The sequence below is a fragment of the Lithobates pipiens genome, unplaced genomic scaffold (assembly GCF_037356315.1).
Source record: "Lithobates pipiens isolate NorthernLeopardFrog02 unplaced genomic scaffold, aLitPip1_a1.2 Scaffold_18, whole genome shotgun sequence".
Lineage (NCBI taxonomy): Eukaryota > Metazoa > Chordata > Amphibia > Anura > Ranidae > Lithobates > Lithobates pipiens.
Window position 1 is genome coordinate 13,508,569 of NW_027507758.1, and position 13,251 is coordinate 13,521,819.

Sequence of the window (13,251 nt, forward strand, 5' to 3'; positions counted from 1 at the left end):
TCATGCAGCCCAGTGCATTTTCTGTGTGTTTTTGATGCAGTTCAGTGCATCTTTGGTGCATTTTCGATGCAATTCTGTGCATTTTTGGTGCATTTCTGGTGTGTTTTTGATGCAATTCAGTGCATTTTTGGTGCGTTTTTGATGCAGTGCAGAGCATTTCTGGTGCATTTTTGATACAGTTCAGTGCATTTTTGGTGCGTTTTTGATGCAGTTCAGTGCATTTTTGGTGCATTTTTGATGCAGTTCAGAGCATTTCTGGTGCATTTTTGATGCAGCGCAGAGCATTTCTGGTGCATTTTTGATACAGTTCAGTGCATTTTTGGTGCATTTTTGATGCAGTTCAGTGCATTTTTGGTGCGTTTTTGATGCAGTGCAGAGCATTTCTGGTGCATTTTTGATACAGTTCAGTGCATTTTTGGTGCATTTTTGATACAGTTCAGTGCATTTTTGGTGCATTTTTGATACAGTTCAGTGCATTTTTGGTGCATTTTTGATGCAGTTCAGTGCATTTTTGGTGCGTTTTTGATGCAGTTCAGTGCATTTTTGATGCAGTTCAGTGCATTTTTGGTGCATTTTTTATGCATTTTTGATGCAGTCCAGTGCATTTTTTGTGCATTTTTGATGCATTTCAGTGCATTCCCCCCCCCCCCCTTTTTTTTTAACCTTAAATAAGGATATGTGTTTTCCAGTGCGTTTAGGTGCATTCCAGTGCATTCTGTGCATTTTTTATGCTTTCCAGTACAGTCCAGTGCAGGAAAAATGCAGCTTTTTCCACTTTTTTTTCTGGAGCTGGAAGCACTGGTGTGAACTATGCCATTGGTAATCATATAACCTACTTTCTATGCGTTTTTGATGCAGAAAAAAAATACACTGGTGTGCGTGTAGTGTGAACTGGTCCTAAGGAGGCACTCTGCTTGAACTTATTTTTAGTGCATTTTTGATGCAGCTCAGTGCGTTTTTGATGTATTTTTGGTGCGTTTTTAATGCAGCCCAGTGCATTGACCCTCCCCCCCCCCCCCCCTTTTTTTTTTTTTTTTTTTTTTTTTTTTGCCTTAACTAAGGACATGTGTTTTCCAGTGCGTTTAGGTGCATTCCTGTGCGTTTTTTATAGGGTTCCAGTAAAGTTCAGTGCAGGAAAAATGCTTCCCACTTCTGCAATCTTAGGCTAAGCAAGGGAAACACCCCTTATCCCACCCCCTCCCCTTCCACTGTATCAAGAGGCTGCAGGACCAGTCACAGAGCGCTGCGAGAGCTCGGGCAAGTGCATTGGGGAGTTGGCTGTGATTCCTCAGGAAGCCACAGCCAGTTCTCATGTCCAAGATGGCGGCACCAGTGACCCATAGCAGTAACAAGTACCAGATGCAAGAAGACAGCTTTGAAACCCCATGTAATGGTAAACCTTGAGTTTGTGTCTCCAGTGTCTTCAAGTACCCTGATTTTCTTCTCCATGCCTCCAGAGATTTTGTCTCCTCCTTGCCACCGGTGTCTTCCAGAACCTTGAGTTTCTGTCTCCTCCACGTCTCCAGTGTCTTCAAGTACCCCAATTTTCTTCTCCATGCCTCCAGAGATTTTGTCTCCTCCTTGCTACCAATGTTTACCAGAACCTTGAGTTTCTGTCTCCTCCATGTCTCCAAGTACCCTGATTTTCTTCTCCATGCCTCCAGAGATTTTGTCTCCTCCTTGCCACCAGTATTTACCAGAACCTTGAGTTTCTGTCTCCTCCATGTCTCCAGTGTCTTCAAGTACCCCGATTTTCTTCTCCAGGCCTCCAGAGATTTTGTCTCCTTCTTGCCACCAGTGTCTTCCAGATCCTTGAGTTTCTGTCTCCTCCACGTCTCCAGTGTCTTCAAGTACCCTGAATTTCTGTCTTCTTCTGTCTCCCATGTTCCATAGTTCCAATCATTGTGTCCCCTCAGTGTAGCACATCTCTGTAAACATCTGTGTCCTTTTATGTACTATGATGTCTCCAAGTGTGCCTCCAGCACGTCTCAGTATCCCCAAGTACCACCCTATGACTCCATACTTAAGCATGCTTCTGTGTCCCCAAGTGCTACTTTCTGATTCCAGCATGGCCATATTAGATCGATGGTGTCACAAGAATCTCCGACCCCTTTGTATATCTGTAGCTACAGGGTGGGGAATTCCCTGGCCTGAGTTGAGTGGTGGGTGACAGCGTTTAATGGGTTCAGACCAAAGCTTATCTCTAAATCTCAGCTGAAAAAAGGTAGAACCGGTGTTCCCGGGTCCCAGCCCCACTCTTTCTCTCTATACCTCCTGCATCCTTGCTTCTTCACACTGAATCGGAGGGAGAGCCCACACAAGAGACCACTATGATGACATGAGACCACAATTCACCTCAAACAGCGGTCTGCAAAGCTTGATGGCTTCTAAAAGAAATGATCCAAAATTCAGGTTAATACAAATGGAGTGAACTTTCTAAGTTTAGTTCAGCTGCAATTTCTCCTAGTCAGCGTTGGCAGATTATGAATTCCTTTGCTCTGTAACACCTTCATCCATTCTGCTTGCCAAGAAAAAGCAGCTAATATTGGCCTGGCTCCGGCACATGAATTTATTAATAGAAATCCAGTATTGGAAAACCGAGACTTATTTAAATTCACGGTCTTAATTATTTATAACTGTGAAGGCTACCTGGTGAACGTTTGATGTCTGTAAAGTCTGCAGCTTAGAAAGCTGATTTCTTTTAAAGAACCTTCTATATTATGTAGGACTTTTAGGTACCAAGGATGCAAGTAGATATAGCAGATCATCAGTCATTCTCAACCAGCGCTTTTCCAGAGGTTGCTAAGGATTCCTTGAGTTGTGACTGATTGACCTTCCAACCGATGGTGTCTGCATGGTTCTGGGTCCCACCTCACTTGGCAGAGCCGGTGGCATGTCACCTGTAATCTTTTAAGCCATCTGTAAGGGTGACATTCTGACTATCAATGTAAGGAGCATTCTTCTCACTGATCACCAATGTAAGGAACATTCTTCCCACTGATCACCAATGTAAGGAACATTCTTCTCACTGATCACCAATGTAAGGAACATTCTTCCCACTGATCACCAATGTAAGGAACATTCTTCTCACTGATCACCAATGTAAGGAACATTCTTCTCACTGATCACCAATGTAAGGAACATTCTTCTCACTGATCACCAATGTAAGGAACATTCTTCCCACTGATCACCAATGTAAGGAACATTCTTCTCACTGATCTCCAATGTAAGGAACATTCTTCTCACTGATCACCAATGTAAGGAACATTCTTCCCACTGATCACCAATGTAAGGGACATTCTTCTCACTGATCACCAATGTAAGGAACATTCTTCCCACTGATCACCAATGTAAGGAACATTCTTCTCACTGATCACCAATGTAAGGAACATTCTTCCCACTGATCACCAATGTAAGGAACATTCTTCCCACTGATCACCAATGTAAGGAACATTCTTCTCACTGATCACCAATGTAAGGAACATTCTTCCCACTGATCACCAATGTAAGGAACATTCTTCTCACTGATCACCAATGTAAGGAACATTCTTCCCACTGATCACCAATGTAAGGAACATTCTTCTCACTGATCACCAATGTAAGGAACATTCTTCCCACTGATCACCAATGTAAAGCCCCGTACACACGAGCGGACTTTTCAACATCCAAAGTCCGTCAGACCGAGTCCGTCAGACTATCCGATCGTGTGTGGGCTGCAACGGACTTTAGCTTCGCAAAAGTCTGACGGACTTTAGAAATGAAGCATGCTTCAAATTTTCCCGACGGAACTCCGCCGGACCCGGTCCCCTTCGAAAAATCCGCTCGTGTGTATGCTACTCCGACGGACTAAAACCGACGCTAGGGCAGCTATTGGCTACTGGCTATGAACTTCCTTATTCGAGTCGGGTCGTACGTCATCACGTTCGAATCCGTCGGAGTTTAGTGTGATCGTGTGTGGCCAAGTCCGTTCGGCCGAAAAGTCTGTCAGAACTCCGGCGGAACTCCTTTGGAAGTCTGTCGGACATAAGTCCTCTCGTGTGTACGGGGCTTTAGGAACATTCTTCTCACTGATCACCAATGTAAGGAACATTCCTCCCACTGATCACCAATGTAAGGAACATTCTTCTCACTGATCACCAATGTAAGAAACATTCTTCTCACTGATCACCAATGTAAGGAACATTCTTCTCACTGATCACCAATGTAAGGAACATTCTTCTCACTGATCACCAATGTAAGGAACATTCTTCTCTCTGATCACCAATGTAAGGAACATTCTTCTCACTGATCACCAATGTAAGGAACATTCTTCCCACTGATCACCAATGTAAGGAACATTCTTCCCACTGATCACCAATGTAAGAAACATTCTTCTCACTGATCACCAATGTAAGGAACATTCTTCCCACTGATCACCAATGTAAGGAACATTCTTCCCACTGATCACCAATGTAAGGAACATTCTTCTCTCTGATCACCAATGTAAGGAACATTCTTCTCACTGATCACCAATGTAAGGAACATTCTTCCCACTGATCACCAATGTAAGGAACATTCTTCTCACTGATCACCAATGTAAGGAGCATTCTTCTCACTGATCACCAATGTAAGAAACATTCTTCTCACTGATCACCAATGTAAGGAACATTCTTCTCACTGATCACCAATGTAAGGAACATTCTTCCCACTGATCACCAATGTAAGAAACATTCTTCTCACTGATCACCAATGTAAGGAACATTCTTCTCACTGATCACCAATGTAAGGAACATTCTTCCCACTGATCACCAATGTAAGGAACATTCTTCTCACTGATGACCTATGTAAGGAACATTCTTCCCACTGATCACCAATGTAAGGAACATTCTTCTCACTGATCACCAATGTAAGGAACATTCTTCCCACTGATCACCAATGTAAGGAACATTCTTCTCACTGATCACCAATGTAAGGAACATTCTTCTCACTGATCACCAATGTAAGGAACATTCTTCCCACTGATCACCAATGTAAGGAACATTCTTCCCACTGATCCCCAATGTAAGGAACATTCTTCTCACTGATCACCAATGTAAGGAACATTCTTCTCACTGATCACCAATGTAAGGAACATTCTTCTCACTGATCACCAATGTAAGGAACATTCTTCCCACTGATCACCAATGTAAGGAACATTCTTCTCACTGATCACCAATGTAAGGGACATTCTCCTCACTGATCACCAATGTAAGGAACATTCTTCTCACTGATCACCAATGTAAGGAACATTCTTCTCACTGATCACCAATGTAAGGGACATTCTTCTCACTGATCACCAATGTAAGGAACATTCTTCCCACTCCCACCACGCGGCATAAGTCATAAGTCTTAAAAAAGTGTATACCTCCTATATCTCTTAATTAAGCGGAGCTTTAAATCTGGGAAATGTGTTGAGTTATCCTCATGGGGAGTGGGGAGGAATGTTCCTTACATTGGTGATGTAAGGACTTCCAAAAAGTCAAACGGACCTAGAAATAGAACATGTTTTAAATCTTGGTCCGCCGGACCAAGTTCCTATCGGGAAGCCCGTTCATCTGTATGCTGGTCCGGCGGACCAAATACGACGCAAGGGCAGCTACAGCACCTGCCCGCGAGAATGTTTCCAGTGCGATCCTATCGTGCTGGTTCTCTGCTACAGGGTACTGTACACCAGGCCCTTAGGTCTGGTATGGATTTTAAGGGGAACCCCCTATGCCGAAAAAAGGCCATTAGGTCCCCCCAAAATCCATACCAGACCCTTATCCGAGCACGCAGCCCAGCCAGTCAGGAAAGGGGGTGGGGATGAGCGAGCGCCCCGCCCCCTGAACCATACCAGTATGCATGCCCTCAACATTCTCCAAAGCACCAAACCCCCCACGTTGAGGGCATGACCTGGTATGGTTCGGGGGGGGGGGGCTCTCGCTCGTCTTCACCCCCTTTCCTGACCGGCCAGGCTGCATGCTCGGATATGGGTCTGGTATGGATTTGGGGGGGGGGGGGGTACCGATGAAAGCTGTGAGATTGACTTCCCTTTCTAGTCCTGGAGTCACGTTCAAAATGCATGGGCGGACAAGTCCGCTCATTTTGAAAGTCCATCGGGAAGTCCGTCAGACTAGTCTAGTGTACGCAAGTCAGCTCGTTCGGAAAGTTCATCAGACCTCCGCTGAAAGTCCATCAGGAAGACCGTTGGACCTAGTCTGCCGAAAAGTCCGGTCGCGTGTACGTGGCATTAAGCCTACAGATATGTTTGAAATTCGGATTCCAGTACAGTATGTATACAGTATATCAGAATCCAGGTGGCAACGTCTAAATGAGGAGCAATGTATCTGCTATTGCAGACCTCCAGAATTCCCCCTCCAGACCAGTGGACAACTTCTGATGACTTCTTGTTAACACTCAATAACCCTCACAAACTTGGTGTCTGTAGTTAGTAACAGTTGTGTTTTTTTTTTTTTGTCTGTTTGTTTGTAGGCTCAAACTTTCCAATGAGGAGATCAAGAAGGCCATTATGGAGATGGATGAGCAGGAGGACCTCCCGAAGGACATGTTGGAGCAGGTACGTCTGTAGTGTTGGAGCTGGGTCAGCACAGCGGAGGAAAAATCACTTCTCTATTAATATTGTTTGTAACAATGTGTCAACCAACTATTTTACCAACACAACTAGGTAGTGTAAAGGCTTCTTCTTTTCATTCATTCAAGATTCATCTTCTCTAGTCAAGCATGACCTGAAATATCAGTGCTTTCCCAGTTAAAGGAGATGTAAGCCCCAATCTTGTGCTGTGGTGAGGTGACGTGTTCTGGTGGTTTCTTTTTGAGTTTGTGAGGATAGGTAAAAGGAGCACCCAGTATCCAATCAGAAGTACATAAAAGGTAAATGGTCATTTTTATTGGACATAGTAGAGCATGATAAAAACCAACGCGTTTCTGGGGGGGGGGGGGGACAAAGACTCCCCCTTCTTCAGGGCTGCTGCTCTATGTTATGATGGATGGAGATGTGCCCAAGATGGTGTGTCTGTGACGCTGGGATCGTGACGATTGCGGTATTCTCCGGTGGTGTGCAATGGAGAGAGGTTGTTGGCGTCAATGGAGTTTGAATTATATTACAGTGGAACCTTGGTTTTTACGAGTAACACGGTTAACGGGCATTTTGAAAGACGGCAACATTATTATTATTTTTTTATTCTGACTCGGTTTGCGAGGGTTGTCTCACAAAACGAGCAGAATTCAAGCTAATGGGGTGTGCAGTACCACATTTGGCCAGAGGTGCGGGAGGGGGCGCTGGTGACACTCGGAATGGTTTGGAGCCGTTCTGAGCAGAAATACTTGGAATCATTCATAAATACTCGGAAATACTCTGTTCCTGAGTGTTTCTGAGCCTTTTTCACGGATCTGCAGCGCCCCCCCCCCCACCTCTGGCCACATGCGGTATTGCATGCAATGCGGAACGGATTATCTTTTTTTCCATTGACTAGACTTTTATAGGGAAACTGTTTGATATGCGAGTCCTTTGAAATACAAGCATTCTCCTGGAATGGATTATGCTCGTAATCCAAGGTTCCACTGTATTTTAGTCAAACTCCAGTGGCGCCAACTACCTCTCTCCATGCTGCACCACCTGAGAATACCACAATCGTCCCAATCCCAGCATCACAGACACAACATCTTGGGCACATCTCCATCCATCATAGCATTGAACAGCAGCTCTGAAGAAGGAGGAGTCTTTGTCCCCCCTGAAACGCGTTCGTTTTTATCATGCTCTACTAATTGAAAAAAAAAAAAAACGACCATTCACCTTTTATTTAATTCTGATTGGATACTGGGTGCTCCTTTTGCCTATCTTCACAAGTTTATCTGTAAACGACCTTGAGGATGTACCCAGAGGTAGCAGCCCAAGCCCTCAAAAGGGGCCCACGCCACCTTTCTGGATTCACCAGAAGCAAACTTCCCCAACAGTCCCATGAGGAATTGCAAGGCTGACAGTTACAGGCATTACTCAAAAAGGCATGATGGGACTTGTAGTTCCGCAACAGCTGGCGGGCCACCAGTTTGAGACCCCTGATCTAGTGGCTATAATGTGGAATTTTCCTGAAGTACCTCCATGGGGAAATACTGCAGTACTGCCACTAAGTGGAGTTTACAAAGAGGGAGCTGATAAGAATGGTCACCCACACAGAATCTGGCCCTATAGGGCACTAAGGGGTAGCTCCATCTAGTGGCTATAATGTTAGAATTTTCCTGAAATACCTCCATCGTGAAACACTGCATTAGTACCACTAGATTAAGTTTACAAAGAGGGAGATGATAAGAATGGTCATTCAAACCGCAGGATCTGGCCCCATGGGGCAGCTCCATCTAGTGGCGATAATGTGGAATTTTCCTGTAATACCTCAATCAGAGAAATACCGCATTATGGCCACTAGATGGAGCTAATAAAGAGAGAGAGAGAGATAAGACTAGCCCTATGGGTCCCTATGGGACAGCTCCATCTAGTGGTGAACAATGCAGAATTCTACTGAAATACCTCAGCCAAGGAAATACCACATTATGGCCACTAGATGGAGCTTACAAAGAAGGAGATGATAAGACTGGTCACCCAAACAGCAGTATCTGTGTCAGAAACCCTGAAATCGGACGGAGACAGAAGTACAGTTAAATCACACTTGTTTAATAATAAAAGTAAAAAGAACAAACTTAGTCAAAACGTAGCCAGAGTTCAGGAACAGGAACGGAAAGTCAGAAAAGCCAAACATCAGGGAGCCGGAGATGAGCGTAGTAAAACGGCAAGCAGGATCTGAAGCCAGAAGGGATGTCAGCCAAGCAAGTCTTTTAACAGGCATGCAGGGGATAGTCTCTGTGATGTTGACCAAGGCGAAGGCAGAGATTGACTGGACAGCTTAAGTAGGCAGGACTGACGAGCAGGATATCATCAACAGCTGAGTAACTGTGGAGAGATAGGAGCTGGCAATTAGAGCGGCCAGCTCAGAGAAGGAAGGACTGAGCCCAGCCCTGACAGTCTGGCCCTATAAGGCAGCGCCATCTAGTGGCTATAATGTGGAATTTTCTTGAAGTACCTCCATGGGGAAATACTGCACTACTGCCACTAGATGGAGTTTACAACGAGGGAGCTGATAAGAATGCTCACCCACACAACGGGATCTGGCCCTATAGGGCACTAAGGGGTAGCTCCATCTAGTGTCTATAATGTAGAATTTTCCTGAAATACCTCCATTGGGGAAACGCTGCATTATTACCACTAGATTAAGTTGACTTAATCAAAGAAATACCGCATTAGGGCCACTAGATGGAGCTGAATTTTTTTTTAGTTGATAAACATATTAGACGGATCATGATGATTATTCAGGACAGCTGTGCAAATGCCTCAAGAATCATTTTATAAACAGACCCCATGAGCTCACCTAAAGCCAAAATTAAGAATTACAGAAGCGCGGCAAAACAAAACGCATTCCTTTCTGGTAGCGCGCACCTCCTTCCCAATCCGCGATCTTTGTGTTTTCGCGCCAAACGTTAAGCTTTCAAAACAAGTCAACGGTGTCGGCTCCCATACTTCCACCCTCATGGGGTCACTTGAACTGCCAAGCTTGAAGAAGCAGATATCTTCTTTGTGGACATTAAAAGCTTTTCTTACTTTGTAAAGCGCATTCAGCTATGGAAAAAAAAAAAAACGAGAAGCGCGCAATGTGTTATCCGCAGGATTCAGTAGCTCCTCTATGAAAATTGGGAGTTTTTATTGACTAAGTCGGTGTTGTTTTACACACAATACGTTCTTTGTGGTCTGCAGCCCTTCAGACGGGGTCCCGGGCCCAGAGCCTGTCCTACACTAATGAGCTCTAAGTGAGACTCACAGACTGTCTGCTGTCTCGCAGCTTCTGGTTTGGCAGCGGCAGAAATATACGCTTTTTTTTTTTTTTTTTTATCATTTCTATAGAAAATATTGGCCATGGAGATCGCTATGAAATTATACATCCTTGGCTTGTAGAGGCAGAGTTGTAAAAAAAAAAAAAAAAAAGCAGATCTTGACGCCAGTATTCGCCGTTCATTCGCTTTCTCAAGATTTGTTCATAGAAGAATTTACATTGCGAGGAGTTTAGGCGCACTTGCATTGCGGCCAGTTTGCAGCGGAGACTGGGGTGGGATCATATGCGGAGAATTTCCTTTTGGAGAGTCATCGACAGCGAACGTAACTTTGGCCGTGTTACAAATAGGGCGAATGTCACCAAGATCTGGATGTCCCAATGAATCAAAGAGAAGAGTTTCACCTAAAAATGTATTGTTTTACTGTTGTTTGCAGTGCTTTTCACGGAACACCGACCCAGAGGAGCTTACACTCTAATGCCCCCCCACAGTCACACACTCTTTTTATTATAAATGTATATAGCTCTGACATACAGTGGTGTGAAAAAGTGTTTGCCCCCTTCCTCATTTCCTGTTCCTTTGCATGTTTGTCACACTTAAGTGTTTTTCGGAACATCAAACCAATTTAAACAATAGTCAAGGACAACACAAGTAAACACAAAATGCAATTTGTAAATGAAGGTGTTTATTATTAAAGGTGAAAAAAAATCCAAACCATCATGGCCCTGTGTGAAAAGCCGCGTACACACGGGGCAGACTGTCTGGCCAACTTAGTCCGTCAGACAATCCGACGGACAGTCCGTCATACTTTCGAATGAACGGACTTGACCACACACACCACTTTTTGAGCGGACTAATACGGCGTACTAAGTCCGCCATACTATCCGCCCTACTTTTGAAATGAACGGACTCACCCACACACGCGGAGGAAAGTCCGCTCATTTCGAGCGCGTCTCCAGGTAGGCGGGGCCCACGAAGGAGACGTCGCTGGCCCCGCCGCCTGGTATGGACTTAAAGGGGAACCCCAACGCCGAAAAAAATTGGCGTGGGGGTCCCCCCCAAGTCCACAACAGACCCTTGTCCGAGCACGCTACCCGGCCGGCCAGGAAAGGGGGGCGAGCGAGCGCCCCCCCTCCTGAGCCGTACCAGGTCGCGTGCCCTCAACATGGGGGGGTGCCTTGGGGAAGGGGGGGCCGCGCGCCCCCCCCCCACCCCAAAGCACCTTGTCCCCATGTTGATGAGGACAAGGGCCTCTTCCCGACAACCCTGGCCGTTGGTTGTCGGGGTCTGCGGGCAGGGGGCTTATCGGAATCCGGGAGCCCCCTTTAATAAGGGGGCCCCCGGATACCGGCCCCCCACCCTATGTGAATGAGTATGGGGTACAATGTACCCCTACCCATTCACCTGTAAAATAAAAGTAAAAAAAAACACAACACACGAGATAAAATACTTTATTGCACAGCTCCGGGGGTCTTCAGTCTTCGGGGGTCTTCTCGCCGGACTCCTCCGCTATCTTCTTGTAGCTCTTTTGCTAGCGGAGGAGTCCGGCTTTCTTCCTCGCCGCCGGCCTCTTCTCCCGACTTCGGGGGTCTTGTCCCCCTCTTCGGTTCTTCTGGCGGGCCACCGCGCCTTCTTATAGCTCTTTTACAGGCGGTGGCCCGGTCTTCTGTCGCCGCCGTCGCCGCCGCCTTCCGTTCTTCTTCTTCTTCTTCTCCAGGAGATGTTGCCTCGACGATCTCTCCGGCCGGAATGCCAGGGACGCACTGCGCGGCCACTTATATAGGGACAATGGGGCGGTGTCACATGGCTTGATGTCACATGGGGACTATGACATCGTAAGGGGGCGGGGTCACCATGTGACACCAACCCATGTGACATAAAGCCATGTGACACCGCCCCATTGTCCCTATATAAGTGGCCGCGCAGTGCGTCCCTGGCATTCCGGCCGGAGAGATCGTCGAGGCAACATCTCCTGGAGAAGAAGAAGAAGAACGGAAGGCGGCGGCGACAAGACCGGGCCACCACCTGTAAAAGAGCTATAAGAAGGCGCGGTGGCCCGGCAGAAGAACCGAAGAGGGGGACAAGACCCCCGAAGTCCGGAGAAGAGGCCGGCGGCGAGGAAGAAAGCCGGACTCCTCCGCTAGCAAAAGAGCTACAAGAAGATAGCGGAGGAGTCCGGCGAGAAGACCCCCGAAGACGGAAGACCCCCGGAGCTGTGCAATAAAGTATTTTATCTCGTGTGTTGTGTTTTTTTTTGTACTTTTATTTTACAGGTGAATGGGTAGGGGTACATTGTACCCCATACTCATTCACATAGGGTGGGGGGCCGGTATCCGGGGGCCCCCTTATTAAAGGGGGCTCCCGGATTCCGATAAGCCCCCCGCCCGCAGACCCCGACAACCAACGGCCAGGGTTGTCGGGAAGAGGCCCTTGTCCTCATCAACATGGGGACAAGGTGCTTTGGGGTGGGGGGGCCGCGCTGCCCCCCCTTCCCCAAGGCACCCCCCCATGTTGAGGGCACGCGGCCTGGTACGGCTCAGGAGGGGGGGCGCTCGCTCCCCCCCTTTCCTGGCCGGCCGGGTAGCGTGCTCGGACAAGGGTCTGTTGTGGACTTGGGGGGGACCCCCACGCCGATTTTTTTCGGCGTTGGGGTTCCCCTTTAAGTCCATATCAGGCGGCTGGGCCAGCGACGCCTCCTTCGCGGGCCCCGCCTACCTGGATACCCGCTCGAAATGAGCAGACTTTTCTCCAGGCGGGAAAAGTCCGCTCATTTCAAAAGTACGGCGGACTGGCACACACACGGGCGGATTGTCCGCCGAAATGCGAGTCCGACGGACAGTATTACGGAAATTCCAAAATACTTATGCCGCGTACACACGAGCGGACTTTTGAACATCCAAAGTCCGACGGAATCATTCCGTCAGACTATTCGATCGTGTGTGGGCTGCAACGGACTTTTGATTCGCCAAAGTCTGACGGACTTTAGAATATGGAACATGCTTCAAATTTTTCCGACGGAACTCCGCCGGACCCGGTCCCTCCAAAAAATTCGCTCGTGTGTATGCTATTCCGACGGACTAAAACCGACGCTAGGGCAGCTATTGGCTACTGGCTATGAACTTCCTTATTCGAGTCCAGTCGTACGTCATCACGTTCGAATCCGTCGGAGTTTAGTGTGATTGTGTGTGGCCAAGTCCGCTCAGCCGAAAAGTTCGTCAGAACTCCGGCAGAACTCCTTCGGAAGTTTGTCGGACATAAGTTCTCTCGTGTGTACGGGGCTTTAGTCCGCCAGACTGCACGCTGAAAAAGTCCGCTGAAGCCCACACACGAGCGGACTGTCCGCTGAAATGTGTTTCGGCG

At 47.1% G+C, this 13,251-nt stretch overlaps 1 protein-coding gene across 1 annotated transcript in view; it reads left to right on the top strand.

Annotated features, from left to right (window-relative positions):
• Positions 1 to 13,251, top strand: part of DAAM2 (dishevelled associated activator of morphogenesis 2) — a gene marked incomplete in the record, with an annotated part of 380,667 nt that overhangs the window by 314,566 nt on the left and 52,850 nt on the right. Inside the window, 1 exon segment of the mRNA XM_077485388.1 lies at positions 6,490 to 6,574. Within this exon segment, the coding sequence (XP_077341514.1) occupies positions 6,490 to 6,574 (85 nt within the window).